Here is a 22,560-nt window from a genome sequence, read left to right as displayed (position 1 = left end):
TCATAATATATACTGACAAATACAAGGAAGACAGACAGCCAGTGTGCCACAGACTCAAAACAATATTTTGGAGGCGGCTGTTTCTCCCAACTTACCGGGTATCCCACTCTTGGGATTCGATGACCTGAAAAAGTATCTTTGGAAATTTTTTGGTAAATAAACTCCTTAAATCAATATACAGTATTCATTTGCCCAAATGTTCACTTTAATTTTGGGATCAACCCCCAATGCCAGTGGTTTTGAAATACTGGAACTTGAAACATTAATAGCAGTTGTTTCAAATTCTAAAGACTGCTGACTAGGTTGTGCATTATTATTACCTGTACCTGTGCTTAACAATTGAGTTCAACTTTCATTCAAGTCCGAGATTTGAATCGAACCAGCCGTGGTATTATTCCCTGCCTCTGTGCATAAATCAGAGGAAACCAATGTTACAGGTGTTTGTGGTGGACCGACTTCAGCTGATGTTGAAGGTGGGAGGGGGAGGGGTTCAGAGTGTGGTACTTGTTGCTGCATGGTAATGACTCCTTGAGCCTTTAAAGCTGAGATAACCGAGTTAGTAATGTCCGGGATAGCAGCTCGATGAAATATATGGAGCTAACGAACAGTATTCAAACTCAAAAGTCCATTATACAATACAAAATAGGAGCAGAGCAAACACGGACCTCCAAACATCAGAGGTGGGATCAGGTGCCATGGAGGAGTGAGCATCCCCTGCCGACCGGTCACACCCGCCGTGTGCTCCTTGTCATGATCGGGAAATAACGGAAAAATCCGTCGACAATTCAGTGTGTAAATAAAGGCCTAACAATTAGTATGAAAAACGTCAGTCAGCATTTGACTCAATGATAAATTATATTTGCTGACAAGGTCATTGTATCGACCATAGAACTTACGAAATGATGACTTTGGACGAGACAGCTGATATTCTTGTTTCATCAACTTATTTGTCAATAATTTACCTCGTTTTAGAAAATGTACATACGTAGAGCATGCTCTTGCGTATCGAATCAACTGAGAGATATATTATTTTATTTATTGTTGGATTTGATTATTGAATTGCATACCAGGATCTTCAACCACGGCTTGCGTGGAAATTTGAGCGTGATTACTTGAGATGTTACGCGGTGCAGGCCGTTTACTTGCTTTACGCCTTGACTTTCTTGGTGGTTCTACAGTATCCTAGAAGTAAAAGGTGTGTAACTCATATAGTATGAATTCTTTGCTTGATCAAGTATTGTTACTATAATGACTGATATTTTTCTGCGCCCGGATCGATAGATCGGGGGCGCATATTGTTTTTGTCCTGTCTGTCTGTTTGTCTGTCTGTTGTCAACTTTAACCTTCGCCATAACTTTTGAACCATGAGAGATAGAGACTTCACATTTGGTATGCATACTCCACTAATTACGCTCCTTCAAATGACACTAAAGTCAATGACCTTGTGACCTTGACTGTGACCTATATGCTAAAAATAGCTTTATCGAACTTTGTTGCTGCCGGGTGCATAGTGTTTCACAAACACATCGTTTCTTTTTGTTTTTTATGTCTTAGTAACAGGTACTAAAAGTTCCATTAAGTATTAATTGCACAGGAGTAATATGTAATTACTTGTAATAAACTGTGTATTCATTCTTAGAGGGAATACAGTGTCCATGCAAATTACTTCAATATATCCGTAATTCAATTTAAGCGAAATCGACTGCAGCCGCCATTTTTATAAGTTCAATCGCTATCTAAAATGAAGAAGAACAAACCCGAATAAATTAATTTGGTCATCGTTTATCTATTACAGTGAACAGATTACACGGAATACTATGTTTGAGGGTCTTGCGTTTGTGATCCATTTGAAAAGAAAATCCTCAACTTCATTAATATGTTGACGGTGCGACCGTTAGGGCGAGCGCAGATACCTTTCAGTTTTAATTTAGATCGGGCTCGTCAAACCGCACGTGATATTTGCTACGTCTAGACTCTGACGTCATATGTATGCTGCATTACCAAAACGGAGTCTGGTCAGTGCTAATTTTAATCAAGAACGTTTAATCTACTATTTATCTGCTATATATCCATTAAATCAAGGTGATTTTATTTTTTGTTGAATTTTTTTTGCTACCGCGAGAACGTAATTTGCGTCGAGATGCAATTCGCTAAGCATTATGGGACCACAGGTAACTGCGGAAAAAAATTCATTTGGATTAATGTGCAAAGTCCGAATTTTCTCTTCGCCCAGGCGTTGCTTTAAGAGCTCGCAGTGACGAGCGGCGCTTCGCTCGCTTTAATTCCCCGATCGCATTCTTTTTCGTTTTGGAGAAAAATTACCGGACTCGAACGCTTCAATAACTGCTGAACGCTGCTTGTATGTCATTATAGTCGCCCGCGTGGAGCAGTGGTTAGAGCATTTGCTCTAGAGTCGCGGAGTAAGGAGTTGATCCTTACGTCGCGGGTTCGAATCCCACTGCGGGACGTGGAGACGTGTCCTTCGCATGAGACCGTATAAACCGAGGTCCCGTGTCGCAGTAGGTGCTGGCACTATAAAGATCCCTTGCAGCTCAATGGCCCTGAGTGCAGAGTATAGGTCAAAATTTGTAGCCCTCCACCGGCAAGTGTTTGCGTCTCCATATGAGTGAAAAATTCTCGAGAGGGACGTTAAACAACAAACAATCAATATATCATTGTAAGTGTACTCGGGTTAATCCCAAAATCCTAAGCTGTTTCGGATTTAGGCTTTGTACTCTAATCGATACTCATAACTAATTCGTATTTAGTGTCCAAAGATAAGGTTTTTTAACTTTTCTGTGGGGTTCCCATATTACGTCTAGCCTCAATACGTCTGTATACATGAAAACAATGAATTCAACAAGGAATAAATTTTATTTTACAAAAGCAGTATAAAAGCACACAAGGTGAGAACTTATCAATTCACACACTTGTATATCAACCGGTCAGTCAGGCAATTACTGTCACCAACCGTAATGACAGCCGCCAGGGAGTACTTCAATATAACCGTTATGAAAACAACTCATTTTCACCTCTGGGGACCGATCAGTGGCTTCAATATAAGCGATATTTCAAAATAGCCGATTTCATTTTAACCGTTATTTTAATGCAAAGAAAACGAGAGGCTAAGAATGGGGATTTTTTATTTTAAAAAAAGGCAACTAAGCGCATTGCTATTTCATTTGCTAGTTTCTCGGAACAATCTACGTCATCCATATCATTTCCGCCGGCATGAAAGACAAGATGATGTGGTAGCCACCTGCGCGGGTATGTTAAGGAAGCATATAAGTCAATTCTCTGGAAATTTAGACTTTTTAAAGAAAATTAAGTTTGATAATTTACCAAAACCGCTGATAAATGTAAACTATTATTATCTATTGCATAAAGATAAAAGAGTGTCTAACGCAAAGACGTGCACCACCACCACGGCATCACGTGACTTCTATTAATAGCGAAATTTTCCTTGGTAAAAAAGCTTACAGAACAACAATACCCCGAAGTGTAATAATTTCTTTGAGTAAATAATATAGTTGGAAAACATCTATTTTGCCTAAAAAGTGCTGCTAGAATCCCACTGTCCCGTCAGTAAAATAATAATTCCACACATTCGCACGAAACCTTACCCGATGTTTTGAATTTTATACATATAAACCGAGATTTTTCGTAAAACCATGCTCAACTCGGGATTCTAGCAGCACTTTCCAAGTATTTTAGGAGGCAAACTTTCCATCTGTATTAGGAGGCAAACTTTCCATCTGTACAAATCTTATGTTTTGAAATATACAGCTTATTGTTGTTCTGCTGCATTATTTTTGTCACAAATGACAGAGGAAAGGCCGACCGGGATACGTATATAGCTGACTGTCCTCGAAGAGAATACAATCGATGAAAATAAATTAACATACCTGTTTTAGTAACTGAACTCCATATGAATTTCACAAAATATTCAGGATATTTGCTTTTAAACTCCATTTTACGTATCTTTGTACATGCCGTCTTAGCCAAATTCTCTTTACACGACATGATCAATTCCCAAGTTACTTGAAGTACACATATGACGTCATCGGTGGTAGATTTTAATCAAAATGACAGATACAGCATAACAAAATAAAAACATTTTATTTTTGTTAATGTTTACACGTTTCTATTCATTTTCTAGAATTAAATTACATCTCTATAATACGAATATTACGAAAACTTGTATTCTAAAATTGACGTCATCTCGCCTACTATGACGTCATAATGTAGCACTGATTAAGTCAAGGTAGAATATTTTGTATGCTTCCTTATTACCCCTGCGTGGATATTTGCTGTTCCCAGCGATGGCAGTGAGCCGAGTCTATGCGGCCTCCAACGATACCGTAAAAGTTTATTTGGGGATCGTTTACAAAAGCAAAATTATTTAGTTGGCGATTCCTGTCTAGATATTGCTTCAGATCGACGATTCGCATGGGAACTCCCAAAATCAACACTTGTGTCATTGTCTGAATTTTGAGACCTCTCTGACTGATATGCGGCACTATAAATATGCCGTTATCCAAGACAGGCAACTCATAAGGGGGCCACAAATGTAAGCCGCTGTCGAATGGTGTGCCAATCTGTTTGAATAGTTCACCCTATATCTTTACAAAAGGAGGCACACACGCGCCCAATTCACTGCCAACATGGCTCCATGCTCGGCCCGCGCGGCGCAGGACAAGAGAATAATATGAAGCCTATATAGATTTAGTATGAACTTTCGTAATATTGTTTGTGATAACAATTTACAAACGAAAACCGATTTGCAATAACGTATATCACAACTGACTTACATGTACATACCGTTCACTTTTTTGTTAAACTGCAGAAAATTGCACATGTGCTGATTCTGCATTTAACGGCTTTGTAGCCCTTGCTTGGGATGGTTTTATGACGTATTTTCAGAGTGTACACACTGCGTATTGATTGTCAAGTCGTACCGAGTTACGTAATCCGTAAAGTGTATTTAGTGAGAGTTTTTGCCCTTAGACTACAAAGATGTGCCGTAAAATTATGCATGAAATATAAATGTATATATGTTGAAATCAAATTTGACAAACACTGTATCAATCCATTGTATTATGTCACTAAACTAAAATACGTGATCTAAATCGACTTGGTTAGTATGATGTAAAATCAACATCCAATAAATTGATCAATCAGTCAATATTTCAATTAATACTTCAATCAAACAACACAACAAGCAACATATGAATGAACGTTTTATATCAATGAATGTTTCAATCAGTCAACATGACAATCAATCAGTGCATCAATGTTTTCAGTCACTCAATGTATTCTATCAATGTGTCATTTAGAATAAGCCCAATTATTGGCCACGGACCTGGAAGAAAACCGAATCCGGGGCAGGCTTACTTAAACTTCGGCCATATGTATGATAAATAAAATATGATACATGAAGACATCCGCCATAAGCGGGCAAAATTTAGCCCCAATGCCATGACTGGGAGACTATTCACATATTCACACGGAAGAAGGTGGGGGGGGGGGGGGTTAAGTTTTGGCATTTCTACGCACAATGCAGAGTTATCCCTGGCGAATAGTGTTCAAAAATATAACCTGAGTGGTATTGGACGAGTGTATTCAATCACGATATAATTTTCATGTACACTGCTACAGATCTGCATATTTTATATATGCACCGTTACTTGACAACACGAATGGTGCTAAGGATTTGTTATTCTTATACGGGCTTTCTCGGCTGCAGTGTTTGAGGGCAATGTGTCTTTAGTAATTTCTTGGGAGTATTTGGGACCATATGAAGCGTGTGTTTGGCAGCAGGACTTGCAAGTTAACGATACTCAATTTCATATACTTTTGAAGTCTACGCAATGGCATAGTGCCTATATTATTGCCTCCACAGTGTATCAATACAAAATCGGGATGATTTACTTTAGGCTCTAATGCCACTCTTACCAGACCAAAATACTGTAATATTGTGCTGTTGGTGGTCTAGATGAGCGTTTCCAAATTGCTTGTCATCATGAAGTGCGGCATAATGGACTATGGATGATCCAATAATCCAAACAATAGTATGACCTGCAATCTTAGTATTCAGTTAGAATACGATAAGGTTGCAGGCATAAACATCACCATTAAAATCTAATTTAAGAATTGAATTCGGCAGATTTCCATCTACCTTTAGATTTAATGTCCTCATCAGAAACTCCCTGCAAGTACAAATGAGTAGACCCACCTATTCTGAATGAGTGTGATTTGAATATAGATGTGTCTAAACCAAGAACTTTGACAGCTTTGTGTAGCAGTGATGTGAATTGATATTTGGTGAGAGGAGGTTTAGCATTGAGATGGCAAAAAAGGGGACTTTGTATTTGAGGACGAATTGACAAAAAATTGTGCATGTGTTTGAATAAAGATTCGGTTTGAGAACTGTATGCGATTAGTAACGTGGTACCCCTACGATATTAGTGAGTTTTTGAACCTTTGATAAACAAAGAAATTTTTTCGTCGTCAATGGTGATATATTGGAAAGATAGTACCGGTGTGAAGTAACTGGTGAAAGTAAATTCGCTAATGCGCAGCAGTGCTAAAAATGCTAATTGGAAGGCAGTTGAAAACATTGTGGCGTCGTACATGTTTGGGCACTCTGTGGGTACAATTGGTATCATTTGATGTAGCATTTGTAGAGAGATTTGTGATCGTAGGTCTTTTGCCGGATTTAGCCTACGGAAACCTTCTAACATTTTCTTAACTAGAAAGGCTTTAGTGTTGTTAATATCCCATTCTAACTGGATTTTGTAACTAATACCGCTTAAATAACATCTTGCTGTTGAATATATTTGATTTCTATGGAGGTATGCAATGTAGTGATCTGGTGAACTGGTGGAGACCAAAACAAGTCAAAATTGTATTTAGAACGGAAGGTTTCAAAAGAGTTAATGCCCTTTTGGTAAGTTGAAGCAGTGTTTTTTGATAATGCTGCTTCAAGCAAACTTTCTACATGTGGTCTAAGAGAGACAATAATGCCGGAGGCATACTGGCTGGAATCTTGTCTGCTTGGGGAGCCAAGGTTCTGAATCTTTCCCATTGAAATCGAGAATTGAATCTGCGGTAGAATTTTGATCTGGAGTATGAATAGTTTTAATCTGAATGTTATGCCTAATGCATAGCAATATTAATGGCCTTAATAATGTCATGACCCTCTGAGACTTTCTGGTCTGGGAATTTAAAATATGAACTAAAGCAATGTTAGTACTAATCAATATTTTTTTTTTTGCGGTAAAGTAATCGACCCAAACCCAAGTAGCTAAGAGAATAAGCACCAGTTCCAAAAAGGTGATATCCCTACGAATATCTGGATCCCATGATGCTGGCCAGAAAATAACTGCCCAGTGATACTTAAAAATTGCACCTCCACCGATGGAATCGCAACTATCGGTGAAAAGTTTAAGGGACTCGTTACTTGACCAAGATATTTCAGGGAATGAAGAATGCCCATTGTAGTCTTTGAGAAATGTAAGCCAAACCCTAGCATTCTCTTTAACAGCTTGTGTAACCTTTATCAAGAAGCAATATTTCTTGATGCCAATTGTTGTATTGTGAAAATGCCAACTGTTGTATTGTAAAAACGGCGATTGAATGCTCTGCTACCAGGGATGGCTTTTGCATAAAAGTTTAGGGATCTACAAAGTGATTCCATTTCTTTGAGTGTTACTTTTTTGGAAGAAACAAGCGATGTAAGCTTATACTGAAGTTCTATAACCTTATTGTCAGGAATAAAGATTTTCTGTTCCACTGTGTCAATCCCAAAACGTAGAAAACTGGGACCTTCGGGTTTCTTTCTTTTTTATGTCATTTATTGGGATGCCTAACTCTCTACAGTTTAACTGAAATATTTTGAGGAGTTCGGAACATTGTGAAGTATTTTGTCTCCCGGCAAACAAGAAATCATCTAGGTAATGAATGATCTTTTGATTTTGGGCCTTTTGTGCTACCAGCCAGTGTAAGAAAGATGAGAATTTTTGAAATGTTGAACGAGCTATGGAGCAACCAAAATACATGCACATGTCAAAATAATATTTGTCTTGAATGCACATACCCAACAAAGAAAATCTGCAGGGTGAATTGGTAAAAGTCTAAATGCACTAAACAAATCCATCTTGCAGAGTAATGCGCCTTTGCCATTTTTTGAATCATGGAAACTGCCTGGTCAAAGGAACTGCAGGAGATTGATTATAAAATTGGGTCAATATGCTCATTGATGCTATTGCTAATTGGTGCTGACAGGTTTGAAATCAACCTCCATCCACCGTCCTTTTTAGGTAATACACCAACCGGGTTACACCTAAGGTTGGGAAATGGGGGCTAGGAAAAGGACCTGCCATGCGACCTAATTTTATTTCTTTTGTAATAATTGCCAATAATTCGCGCATAGTTCCCTAGCAGACTTCGTTTTTTTTAACTCTACTGGTCAGAGACCAGAACGTGATCGGGAGGTCGTGAGCTCGAATCTCGGCCGTGACTGACCTAAGTCGATAAAAAATGGGTAACAATTGTTCCTTCGCCATGCCCTCGGCACTTTGAAGTGAAAGTTGCGGGTCCTTCGTATGAGACCTTAGAAACCGAGGTCCCGTGTCACGGCAGGCGTTGGCACTATAAAGATCCTTCACTACTCAATATCCGTAAGTGCCGAGTAAAGGTCAAAATTTGAGACCCTTCACCGGTATATGGTTACGTCTTTATATTGGTGAAATATTCTCGAATGGGACGTAAAACAATAAACAATCAATCAGTCAGAGACAAGAAGAGTTTATGTAATAGTAAGGTGTCCGGCGTCTGTCTGTCTGTATGTGTGCAAAGAATTTTTCAAAATCTACTCCCCTACAGTTTGGGTCAGATTTCATTACTGGTACACAAGTAGACTACACTAAGATACATAATTTAGTGCATCAGTTTTTGATTTTAATGAACGGTGTTGCCATGGTTACTAGAAATAGAAATTCCTGTGAAATTCCTTTAAGACGCTACTCCTCCTACAGTTTTCATTTGATTTCATTATAACTTGGCACACAAATAGATTACACTAAGATACATAATTCAGTGCATCGGTTTTTGATTTTGATAGACAATGTTGCAATGGTTACTGAAAATAGAAATTTCTGTGAAATTCCTTTAAAATGCTACTCCTACAGTTTTCATTTGATTTCATTATAATTTGGCACACGAATAAACTACACTAAGATACATAATTCAGTGCATTGGTTTTTGGTGAAGAGTTGCCATGGTTAAATAAAAATACAGATTTCTGTGAAATACATTCAAAGTTCTGCTCCTTCTATAGTTTTGCCTTAATTTCAGTGTAACTTGGCATGCAAATACACTACACTGAGATACATAATTGTCTTAACATTTTTTTTATTTTGACGAATGATGTTGCCATGGTTACTTAAATTAAAAAAAATCTGTTAAAATCTTTTAAAATGTTACTCTTCCTACAGTTTTAGTCTGATAGCAATAAATCTTGCCACAAAAACAGACTAAACCAAGGATAATTGCTCTATTTTTTCCTGTTGCAAAGTTTCAAGTCCAATTGCTACCTTTCTTTTCCTCTGGTTGTTTGTAAATAAGTCTCTTGGACCTGCATAATTCAGATAAAAACCAGATGTAAATCCATTAAGTAACAGTTGGACATCTTGAATTTGCGGATACTGAGCTAGGTATTTCTGAAGTATTGGGAGCTAAATTGGAGTAGAACCTAGGCGTGTTTAATCTTGGTCTTGGTGTCTGGTATTGCTTTGGGCGATAGGGTCAGAAATTAATGTTGGATTGTTGGGTATAATTTTGCTGACCCGCGATTGGATGAGTTGGATTTAACCTAATGTTAGGTTGTTGTTCATGATTTTGCTGGCTCGATATTGGATGGTTGGGATTAGGTCTTGAAAATTGAGTTAGCGTCGACTGGTAGGACCAGCAGTGTATGAGTGGATGGGCTTTGTTGCAGTTCATGCATGCATGCTGGTAGAAACACGGGGGTTTGGAGCATGAGCCTTTGACATTGTTATCGAAACATTTAAGTGGTGCTTTTGGATGAAATGGATGTATTTTTTGACATTTTATTTCATATTCAAGCCGGTTAGCATTTGTGTTTCGGCTTTAGCATAGGCGTACCATGTGCATATATTTCAATATGGCCCTGAATATCTGAAGTGTGCCTAGCAAGATAAATGCTTGAAAATATCAAAAAGGCATCTACCCAACTTTGAATAGTAGTGATTTTGTTTGTTAGCTCTACTGGTCAGAGACCAGAAGAGCTTATGCGATAGTAAGGTGTCCGTCGTCCGTCCGTCTGTCTGTCTGTCCGTCTGTCTGTAAACAATTTTTCAAAACGCTACTCCTCCTACAGTTTTGGTCCGATTTCAATATAACTTGGCACACAAGTAGACTACACTAAGATACATAATTTAGTGCATCGGTTTTTGATTTCGATGGACGGTGTTGCCATGGTTACTAAAAATAGAAATTTCTGTGAAATTCCTTTAAAACGCTACTCCTCCTACAGTTTTGGTCCGATTTCAATATAACTTGGCACACAAGTAGACTACACTAAGATACATAATTTAGAGCATCGGTTTTTGATTTCGATGGACGGTGTTGCCATGGTTACTAAAAATAGAAATTTCTGTGAAATTCCTTTAAAACGCTACTCCTCCTACAGTTTTGGTCCGATTTCAATATAACTTGGCACACAAGTAGACTACACTAAGATACATAATTTAGTGCATCGGTTTTTGATTTCGATGGACGGTGTTGCCATGGTTACTAAAAATAGAAATTTCTGTGAAATTCCTTTAAAATGCTACTCCTCCTACAGTTTTGGTCCGATTTCAATATAACTTGGCACACAAGTAGACTACACTAAGATACATAATTTAGTGCATCGGTTTTTGATTTCGATGGACGGTGTTGCCATGGTTACTAAAAATAGAAATTTCTGTGAAATTCCTTTAAAACGCTACTCCTCCTACAGTTTTGGTCCGATTTCAATATAACTTGGCACACAAGTAGACTACACTAAGATACATAATTTAGTGCATCGGTTTTTGATTTCGATGGACGGTGTTGCCATGGTTACTAAAAATAGAAATTTCTGTGAAATTCCTTTAAAACGCTACTCCTCCTACAGTTTTGGTCCGATTTCAATATAACTTGGCACACAAGTAGACTACACTAAGATACATAATTTAGTGCATCGGTTTTTGATTTCGATGGACGGTGTTGCCATGGTTACTAAAAATAGAAATTTCTGTGAAATTCCTTTAAAACGCTACTCCTCCTACAGTTTTGGTCCGATTTCAATATAACTTGGCACACAAGTAGACTACACTAAGATACATAATTTATTGCATAGGTTTTTGATTTCGATGGACGGTGTTGCCATGGTTACTAAAAATAGAAATTTCTGTGAAATTCCTTTAAAACGCTACTCCTCCTACAGTTTTGGTCCGATTTCAATATAACTTGGCACACAAGTAGACTACACTAAGATACATAATTTAGTGCATCGGTTTTTGATTTCGATGGACGGTGTTGCCATGGTTACTAAAAATAGAAATTTCTGTGAAATTCCTTTAAAACGCTACTCCTCCTACAGTTTTGGTCCGATTTCAATATAACTTGGCACACAAGTAGACTACACTAAGATACATAATTTAGTGCATCGGTTTTTGATTTCGATGGACGGTGTTGCCATGGTTACTAAAAATAGAAATTTCTGTGAAATTCCTTTAAAACGCTACTCCTCCTACAGTTTTGGTCCGATTTCAATATAACTTGGCACACAAGTAGAATACACTAAGATACATAATTTAGTGCATCGGTTTTTGATTTCGATGGACGGTGTTGCCATGGTTACTAAAAATAGAAATTTCTGTGAAATTCCTTTAAAACACTACTCCTGCTACAGTTTTAGTCTGCTTCTAATATAATTAGGCATACAAGAAGACTATACTAAGATACATAATTTATTGCATTGGTTTTTGAATTCGATGAACAGTGTTGCCATGGTTACTTAAAATAGAAATTTCTGTGAAATTCCTTTAAAACGTTACTCCTCCTACAATTTTGGTCTGATTTCAATCTAATTTGGCACACAGTTAGAATACACTACGATACATAATATGTATTTCTGTTTTTTTTATTTGGGTGAATGGTGTTGTCATGGTTACCGGTACTAAAAATAGAAATTTCCGTGAAATACTTTCAAAACGCTACTACTCCTAGTTTTCATTTGATTTCAATATAACTTGTCACAAAAGTAGACTACATTAAGATACATAATTCTATTTATTGTTGCATGTTGCAATGTTTCAAATCCAAGTGCTACTTTTCTTTTGTTATACAAACAGACCAGTAGAGCTACAGTCTCATCAGAGACTTCTGGTTTTAGTTTTGGGTTGAATGACCAATTGACCTTCAACAATGGAGAATTTATGCAGGTCTTGATTTTCTATTTCTGAATAAAGGAATTTAGACAAATCAATGTATCGTTTAGACCATTTTTTTTTCTTTGATGGCCTGGGAGGCATGAACCCCAAGCTCATCAGAAATGCTTATTAATGGAGTTTCACCGTGTTTGATGGTGGCATACATGGCATGGCGATTGGTAAGGACTGATCTGGTGTTGCGACATCTTGGTTACTGTCCAGGGTCTACGGAGATTGTGGATGACTAGCAGCCTGTTGTATTTCAGATTGTGATTTCGAGGGGGCTGCCTTATAGCTTGTTGGACTTGGGGTGTCTGATCCCCTATGGAAGGAGGACTGAGGGTGGCAACTGATCGGTGAGGAACCTGGTTAGCTGATTGCAGGACATCTGCTGGCTGTGAAGTCTGAATCACCGTCGTTGGAGTTGTTATGGTCCTTTCAGCTGGCGTCCTAATTGGCCTGGCATAGGGGGGCTTTGATTACCATTTATTACACCTCAACATTCCCGTAGCTCTTATGATCATATACTTTACTCAAAATTATTGGATGGCGAGAATGAATGAAGATCACTGGATTATGGTGGATAGGTTGTTGAATTTTTTTGTTGAGATGAAATTCCAGAAAGAATTTGCGATTGGCGCGCGCGTAACATATATGTGCATTAACGAGGGATGGTTTCAAAACTTGATAATTGTACCGGGTAGTGTCAAAAGTCAGTAATGATAATATTGTAAGCGTTATGCTTCTTTGACTATGTTACAAGAAGTTGGTCTACTCATTTCCATAATATGACTTGACTCATATTGCGTTTATTGTGATTATTAAGTTTACGGTTTATTCACAGTTCGAAATCTATATTTACACAAACACAGTAAATATAATCAAAGTACTGTAAGTACTGATAGACGGTGGCATGAATGATTTTGTTTGTTTAAGGTACCTCTCGAGACTTGTTCACTCATATTGAGACATCACCATTGCCGTTAGTGGGATGCAAATTTAGATCTATAGTAGTAAGGGGGACAGAGAACAGTCAGTCTACAGTCAGGATGACGTCATGGGTTTTTCCAGACCCCACCCACAAAGGTCAAAATAGAGGTCACAGTCAAGGGTGGAGTCTACAGTCAATGACGTCATGGATTCCCTTAGTGCAAAGAGTGAGTCTACAGTCAGGGAGTCTACAGTCACTGACGTCATGGGGTTTTCCAAACATTAGAGGTCATACGATTTTACAGTCATGGGGAGTCTACAGTCACTGACATTTTTAAAAAATAAGAATAAATACCTTGTAAATCTCAGTTGCCTTGTAATAACGATGGCAACTCAGGGAAAGCAGTACAAATGGAAAATTTTAGCCTGGAATGCTTTAAGAAGAAATGAAAAGAAATGGACTTTACAAGAAAGTCAATGGTTTGACAGAAAGGAAGATTGCATTGTTGATTTCAAGGAAAAAATGAAAAATGGTTATGACGTTGCAGACAGCTGGGGATCTGAAGAATACATATTGAAACGTAGGGTTATGCCGAAAAAATACTTTCCACAGGTCTTAAGAGAATCTGATTTGTACAGTTCAAGTTGACATCAGGGGGTTTTCCAAAACCCCGCCCACGGAGGTCATATGTATATAAATGTGCAATGCAGTAGTCTAGCAAAAACATTTTGTTTAAAGATGGCTGAACAAATGGTAATGATGGAACTTCTAACAAGTGATTGTGGTAATGAGTGCAAAGGGATGTTAAAAGAGAAGTTGAAGAAAAAAATCGCGATTGTAATACCTAGCTTTTTTGCGATTGTACTTATTATTTCTTTGTGCATCGCTGTCAGTGTTTTACACGAGAAGAAAAAACCTACCCAAGTAGACTGTGTTTTACGCCCTACATTGAAAAAAGATGTAATTAAAACATGTTCATACGTGGATCGGTACCCACTCTCCAACGAAGTATATGCCATGATATGTGCCAATGACACCATACAGGTTGACATACGACGATTTCAGTCTGGAAAACCGGGGAACGAAGGAATTACCTTGAGTAAAACACAGTGGCAGTACTTAAAAGCATCTGTAGATCATATGGATGGATCTATTTTAAAAGCACAAAATCATATATAAAGCGTTGCAGGAATAAAATGTAGAATTGTCAAAGAAGAGGGATAATGGACAAGACTGTGAAATTTTCAGACAAAAAAACGATCATCCTTATTCCCTATGAAGATCGGAAGGGAGAATGGATGACCATGGCTTTGGACAGATATCGTTTTAAAAGAAGAATAAATCATGCATCAAAAATTTTAAGTCCTATACTGGAGAAACATTTACAAATAATAACTCAATCTCATGCACAAAACCTGGACACCCATAAAGATCTGTAATGCCAAAATATACAGCCAGCGTGTTTTACAGTCATCAAATTTCTACAGTCAGTTTAGAGAAAAGTCGCATTCTAAGGGGAGTCTACAGTCACTGACGTCATGAGGGGAGTCTACAGTCACTGACGTCATGGGGGAGTCTACAGTCACGAGCCACGTGACTTAAATCATATATAAACTTGTAACATTTTGAAAATTTTCATCAGTCTTGAGCAAATCTCCTTGTGAGATCCTTATCGTCAACAAAGATGGAGCAAAAACATCAAGACGTGATTAAGTCAAACTACTCAACATTGGTGAAGAAAATGATGGCTGTTCCTGTTGCGGGGCATCTTTACGCCTCAAACATAATTACTGATGAAATGAGACAACAGATAGACGCTGAGAAAACCAGCTATGACAAAAACAGGAAATTGATCAGCATCATTTTACGTCGAGGTTCGAGAGCTTTTATGGGGCTTAGAACGGCATTGATGAAAGCCAATCAAGCTGACTTATCCCGACTCCTGATGAATAAGGATGATGACACAAAGTCTGAGTACGAAAAGAAGCTGGCCATGGCAAGATCATTAGTCGTCAGTACTAAAGAAAGAGGAGGTTCCAGAAACGAATCAAAGAAAGCTGATCATCAACAGTCTCAGGAGCCAAGATGTAGGATAAGTTTGGACGACTTTAATGATCTATTCCTCACCGTCATGCCTTTCAAGGGGGAGATTTACGTTCACATCCGTCACCTCGCAGAATCACATGGTCGTTTCATTGCCACCAAGAAGGGAGTTACCTTTCCTTTAGCCCGTTGGTTAAAGTTTGAATCTCTTTTACCAGATATTCAAGACTACATAGACAATACTGGAAAAGAGGATGAAGAAGCACAGTGGCATGTTGGTGGAGGTGTGTTCGTTTCATTATCACCAGGCTATCCGACAGTGGACATAAGACACTTCTGGAAGCCAGAAAATGTTCAAGAACCTATACCTACAAGGAAAGGTGTTACTCTGAACAAAAACAAATTTGTCAGACTTAGAGATGTCATCGAGGAGATGCATGAATATGTTCCAGAACTAAAGGACGTTGAACTTTGCATGCTCAGTGAGTCTCATCAAAATCAACTTGGAATGTTAAGCTGTCCCGAATGTACCCCCTTTGGCTACGACCCACAAGACAACATGTCAATGGAATGTAACGCGGGTGATTTACCAGACATGGAAACCATCGAGAGTGATCTTGAATGACAATGAACACTAAAATAATTAATGATATGAATGTAACATATGTATATATATATATATATATATATATATATATATATATATATATATATATATATATATTATTTATTGTGCATCGAATTTTTGTGTTATCATTTTATTCTAACAATATCAAAATAAACTAGTTCCAAACGTGCGATGTATTTTTTTTTACAATGATATAAAATGTTACTGTCGAAGAGAGATCGTTAGTATGTTCCAGTATGTCAGACTACACGGATTACTTGAGGGAGCTCTACTACACTCCCGGTAAACCGGGGGCATATGCAGGGCCTGAAAAATTATATCAGGCTGTTACAAAGGAAGGCAAATACAAGATTGGTAGACGAAGGATAAGACAGTTTTTAAACAATGAAGATTCTTATAGTCTGTATAAACCCATTCGTAAAACATTTCCGCGTTCAAAGGTGATAGTGAACACGATCGATTCTATGTGGGATGGTGACTTGGCAGACGTTTCAAACATCGCATCCCATAACGATGGTTATAAATTCTTATTAGTGCTTATTGACATATTTAGCCGATATTTATTTATAATCCCCTTAAAAAATAAACATCATCAAAACATTGTTGACGGTTTAAAATCAGTTTTCCAAAGAGGACGAAAACCTAAGACCCTTAGAACAGATAAGGGTAGTGAATTTAAAAATCGTTGGGTAAAGACATTTCTGAAGAAAGAGGGAATAAACGTCATGTACACTCAAAATGAAACAAAAGCAAACTATGCCGAGAGGGTTATTCGTACCATGAAGAACCTAATGTATCGTTATTTTATGAAGAACCGAACTTACCGCTTTGTGAATGTCTTGCAAGACTTGGTGAAAAGTTACAACAATAGACCTCACAGATCATTAGGGGGGAATGCTCCAGCCAATGTTAAGCAAGAGAATGCCGATGAAATAAGACTAGCGGCTTATCTGTCGGGGAAAACAAAACCAGACCTGGCAAAAAACGATCTGAACCAGCCTAAAAACTCAAGCAAAAAAAAAGTGCAAAAAAGAGTAAAACCCTTTTTCAAATTAAAAATTGGAGATAATGTCAGAATATCACAGCTAAAACACCCTTTCCAAAGAGACTACCAGCAGAAATGGACAGAAGAGTTTTTTAAAGTGAGTGAAAGATACAAAAGAGGTCAAGTACCTGTGTACAAAGTAAAAGATTTGGCAGATGACCCTATAGAAGGTACTTTCTACGAGTCTGAGCTTCAAAAAGTCGTAAAGTCAGAAGATGTTTCTTATAGAGTGGAGAAAATACTTAAAAGAAGGCGTCGTGGTACAACCAATGAAGTTTATGTTAAATGGGAAGGATGGCCCAAGAAATTTAATTCATGGATTCCAGAGAGTTCTCTCGAAAAACAATAAAAGCCACCATTTTCTGCAATTTCTCTCTATTCAAGATGAGCGTTCGAATGGTTTTGACGTCTACGGACAGCTCTGAATATTTTGAAAATAAACCCCATTGCTTCCGAGTTCAATTAAATAAACAGATTCAATTTGACGGATATTGGACTGTTGCCTTGACAGAATTTTCTACAGAGAGCTGGATTTCATCTAAGAAGAAATCAGAATTGTTTGTGTGTTGCGATATTTGTGAGGAAACAATTATTGGGGGAAAGAGGCACCCCTCCTAAGACGCATATACCTGGGAGAGAAACCAGAAAATATCACTTACACACTACCTTATTACATTCCAGTTAAAATTGGCCAATTACAGCAGATTGCTATATATATAACGGACAGAGAAGGAAATTTAGTTTCATTTTTAAACGGACCGGTGACTGTAACACTTCATTTCAAAAAGTTTCCTTACGTTTTATGATGAATAGTCAGACCTACATCAGCGATCCCAAAATATGGGAAGCTTTCTACAAGAACATGGCAGAGAAAAAATTCAACCCTTACAAATACAAACCAAAACAAATTGGGAGAGGTGTGAGAAGTTACAAGTCTTATGTCATTCCACTGAGGCCTCACTCACAGTTAGAATCAGTAGAAAACAGCACTCAAGTGACCCCTGTAGCTGCCGTGGAGGAAAGAGCTAAAGTGGAACATGCCAAGGATGTAAAAGAGGGAGCTCCATTTGTCAAAGTGCAGGGAAGTATAAAAAGGCCACGTACAGAATCTTCTGTCATTCCTTCAAAGAAATTGAAGCCAACAACATCTCAAACTCCGAGGAGAAAACAGGCATCTAAACCCAAACAAAGAAAGACCACCGGAGAAAAGAAAAAGACGTCTGTTAAGAAACAGCGACGAGTGCCAAGCAAGAAAACACAGTCTAGAAAAAAGAAAGAATTTAATATTGACAGCTACAGAAGTATCTTCAAGCTGTAAAAATGGCATTTTTAAGCAGTGATAATAAAGACATAGCACAACCAATGGAACTCTCTCTTTTTGCATCCCCCACAAACCAAGTAGCGGTCGAGAAAGTGTATTTTACAGAAGCAAGACCAATTTCTAGCATAGGAGTGTCTGACACACCCATTGAGATCGTAGTGTCAGGCTCAGGAGCAGAATACATTGATTTAAAAAGAAGTAAACTATACGTAAAAGCCCGAATTCTGAAAGCAGATGGATCGGCACTGGCAGCAAACGAAGAAACTGGTGTAGTGAACTTACCTCTACAAAGCATGTTCTCCCAAATGGATGTCTACTTGAACAACAAATTGGTCTCTTTCAATACCAATAACTACCCGTGGAAGGCTTATCTCAAAACAATTTTGTTCAGCGGGAAAGACGAACTCAATTCACAAAAACAATCTGAGCTGTTCTTTAAAGACGAGGGAAATCTTGCCGACGGTAATGCATACAATGGAGGCAATGCCGGTCTGGTCCTGCGGTATGGTTACACTCAGGAAAGTAAAGTCTTTGAGCTGGAAGGGAACCTGATGGAAGATATCTTTGATATAGATAAATACTTGATAAACGGAGTAGACATCTACAGTACCGACCAGACACAACCTAACAGAAAGCGAACCCAGAGCGCACCCCGGGTTCGCTTTCTGGGTTCGCTTGGGGTTCGCTATAGCGGACCCCGAGCGAACCCGGAGCGGACCCCGGGCGAACCCGCAGCGGACCCAGAGCGAACCCAGAAAGCGAACCCCAAATTCAGTAGCGAACCCAGAAAGCGAACGCGCGTTCGGTGTTGCGTAACGGAGCTGTCAATCAGGATTAGCGATAAAACGTGTTAACCAATCAGCGCCTCGACCAATCCAGTTTGTTATTCGATGTAAATAAAACATTGTACAAGCAAAGTATATTAATGTAAAGTGTGAAACTGTTATTAACATGATTAAAAAAATTATTTATATCTTAATTATCCAGGTAGCATGTTATTTTTACACATTTATTTTCTGTATTTTTTATTTTTAAAATCCATTAACATTTCGTAAAAAGGTACTTTCGTGTATAAAAGAAAAAAAGGAAATAATGGTTATTACAATTGTTACTAAAAAATGAAAAAAATAAAAGGTTTTTGACAAATCAATGCATTTCATCATTTCAAGTTACTGTACAAGATTATGTATAATTATGTACATGTACGTGCTTTTTATTCAATTACTTTATAATTCTAATTTCCATCTCGTCTAAATCCAGATCAACATTAAAATTACTGATCTTCTTAATTGAAAATGAAAAAAAAATTAAAAGTACATGTATGTCCGATCGTAAACAACTATGGTATTATTTTGAATTATCTTCTACAAGAAAAATAATGTAAAGCTTTAATAAGCTTGTTTGTTTGTTTTTTTTTACCTGAAATAAAAGAGGAAAAAATGAAGCGCGATTTACATAATTGAACGAACTAATTATCGGTAGTAAATAAGCAATATAGTAAGTCGTACAGTATTGTATTCTCTAAAAATAGCGTAACTTTTATAATAAAGCCTATTTAAGATATTTAACGATTTTTTTTCTCTGATGTTTATTATATTAACTGCTAATTGTGGTCTTGATTGTTTTATATCAATAAATCAAAAATGTACATGAAAAAAAATTCCGAATACTTACATTTAAATATTTAGTCGGCAAACGTACACGACATGATTGTCGGGGTTACTTTTAATCCCTGATGCTAATTATTATTTTTTTTAATATAATTTCGGCAAATGAAGGAATAAAAAATGGCTGATTTTTGAAATTCATAAATGGAAAGATGGATAAAGTTTTGAATCATTTTAGGCCATTTTTAATTAAAAATCTTACACCCGCTTACTGCATATAATAAAATCCAATTAAATCAAAACTCACGGCCCATCTATATCATGTGATAGAACAAGCAGCATTCAATCATAAATTACATCTTTAAGTATCAAAAAGATTAATTAAAAAAAAAAACAATTTTCCAAAGTCGGAGAATTACATAAATAATTATTTGTAATCTAAAATAACTACATGTATTAAGTCTTATTTACATGTACATGTAGTTTCAAAAATATCCATTTCTAAATGTTTTTTTTTTTTCAGTTTTCCAAAGTCGATGAATTTCACCAATAATTATTTTTAATCTAAAATATCTATTAATTAAGCCTAATTTCGTTCTAAAAAATATCCACTCCTATATACTTTTAACTATTTTGCGTAAAAAATCGCGCGTTTGCGTTAACAATCATGAATGGTCGTGTAACGTGAAGAATCGTGTACGTGAAGGATCGTTCGTGTAACAGGTTTAATCGTGCGGAATCGTTCGTGTATATGTTTTCAACAATAACGTTGCAACCACTGTACATGCTTATGTATCGATCGCCACAAAAACAATAATGATCGATTTCACTACTGTATTTGGAATATACAAGGGGCGGGGCTTACTCGCGGCAAGATTAAAGCGGGGTCCGCTTCACGCTTGAGTGCGTAAAGCGAACCCAGAAAGCGAACGCCGGGTTCGCTCTAGCGGACCCAGAGCTGACCCCGAGCGAACGCAGAGCGAACCCGAAGCGAACCCAGAGCGCACCCAAAATTTCTGAAAGCGGACCCGTAGCGGACCCCGAGCGAACCCAGAAAGCGAACCCGGGGTGCGCTTTGGGTTCGCTCTGGTGTTAGGTTGTGTCTGGTCGGTACTGTACATCAAACTCTTTAGATCCAGTGCCCCTTTTGTCATCATGTCTGCCGCTTCTACACCAGCCTACAAGTTAGAATTACAAGACGTCGTGTATAAAGTGGCCAAAGTACGTGTTGATCCAGGTGTTCTGCTGAACCATAGTAAACAGATCGAATCCACCCCTGTAAAGTATACCATATCAAGAAATGAACTAAAAATGAATACCATACCCAAAGGATCTACCGAGTTTTACTGGGACAATATATTTCCACAGGCAGTACCCGATCGAATCGTGGTGGCTCTGGTGGACCAGAAAGCTGTGAATGGGGATTACACAGCCAACCCCTTTAATTTCGATCATATGGGATTAACAGATATCGGGATATACGTCAACGGAGAAAGCGTACCTGGAAGACCACTGAAGACGGACTTTACGGCAGGACATTATTCAGCCGCCTATGCTCGTTTATTTGAAGCCTCTGGGAAATGGAACAACGATGCTGGACTGATTATCTCTCGTGATAATTTTGGAAATGGATACTCACTTTTTGTGTTTACGATAGATCCTTGTGGATTTGGAGAAGAGTATTTAAACCTGATTCGTAGGGGAAACACCAGACTGGAATTGAAATTCAAACAAGCAACAACCAAAGCTGTCAATGCCATTGTATTTGCAACTTTTTCATCCCTACTTGAGGTTGACAAATCACGTGACATTAACTACATTCAACCAAGAATTCAACGCATCTTTTAAATATGGTGAAGACAAATCCATGCTTAAGACGTTACGTCAAAGGTGTATTTGCTAGTAATATATTGCCTCAAAGGGTTACAGAATTTCCAAGCGCCTTTATCGTCAATACACAACCTTTACCATTACCCGGAGAACACTGGGTGACAATCATCGTGTACAGTCCATTGCAAGCAGAGTTCTTCGACAGCCTTGGAAAATCCCCAGCTGATTACAGTCAAGATATACAAAACTTTGTGAAAATGAACAGTGTTGATTGTCGTTTCAAATCCATTCGACTTCAACCTCGTAATTCCGACTTATGTGGACTTTATGTATTAGTATTTCTAATTGCAAGATTGTGTTTAAAAAACTCGTTCAGTCATGTGTATGATTTATTTTCTAATGACATTCAATCTAATGATGGTTTTGTAAAAAGTTTTATGCATGAATATTTTATGTATCATTAAAAATCATGAAAAGTATATACAGGAGTTATTTTATAATTGAATAAATATTTATATGTGTGTGACATAGCACCTAACTTCATTTTGAAAAAGTCTGGCGACTGAGAAACATGGAAACAGAGAGTATGAATAAATGGTGGAACAGCCGTTCCTTGCTACCTTTTTCTGCACCTACCACCATTTTAATATGTGGTAGTACACAAAGCGGAAAA

General features: G+C 37.7%; 2 protein-coding genes across 2 annotated transcripts; both read left to right on the top strand.

Moving 5' to 3' along the window:
* Positions 1-15,097: 15,097 nt before the first annotated feature.
* Positions 15,098-16,081, top strand: LOC133180542 (uncharacterized). The gene has a single exon (XM_061315030.1). It carries the CDS (start codon positions 15,098-15,100, stop codon positions 16,079-16,081), a length of 984 nt encoding a protein of 327 aa, XP_061171014.1.
* Positions 16,082-21,212: 5,131 nt separating this feature from the next.
* On the top strand, positions 21,213-21,905 carry LOC133180413 (uncharacterized protein F54H12.2-like). The gene has a single exon (XM_061314943.1). The coding sequence runs from the start codon at positions 21,213-21,215 to the stop codon at positions 21,903-21,905; it is 693 nt and encodes a 230-aa protein (XP_061170927.1).
* The last annotated feature ends 655 nt before the right edge of the window (positions 21,906-22,560 follow it).

Source organism: Saccostrea echinata, unplaced genomic scaffold (assembly GCF_033153115.1).
Source record: "Saccostrea echinata isolate AGI-Se365-2 ecotype Australia unplaced genomic scaffold, CSIRO_AGI_Sech_v1 ptg000006l, whole genome shotgun sequence".
NCBI classification, from domain to species: Eukaryota; Metazoa; Mollusca; class Bivalvia; order Ostreida; family Ostreidae; genus Saccostrea; species Saccostrea echinata.
Note: the sequence above shows the minus strand (reverse complement) of the source record. Positions and strands in the feature narration are given on the sequence as shown.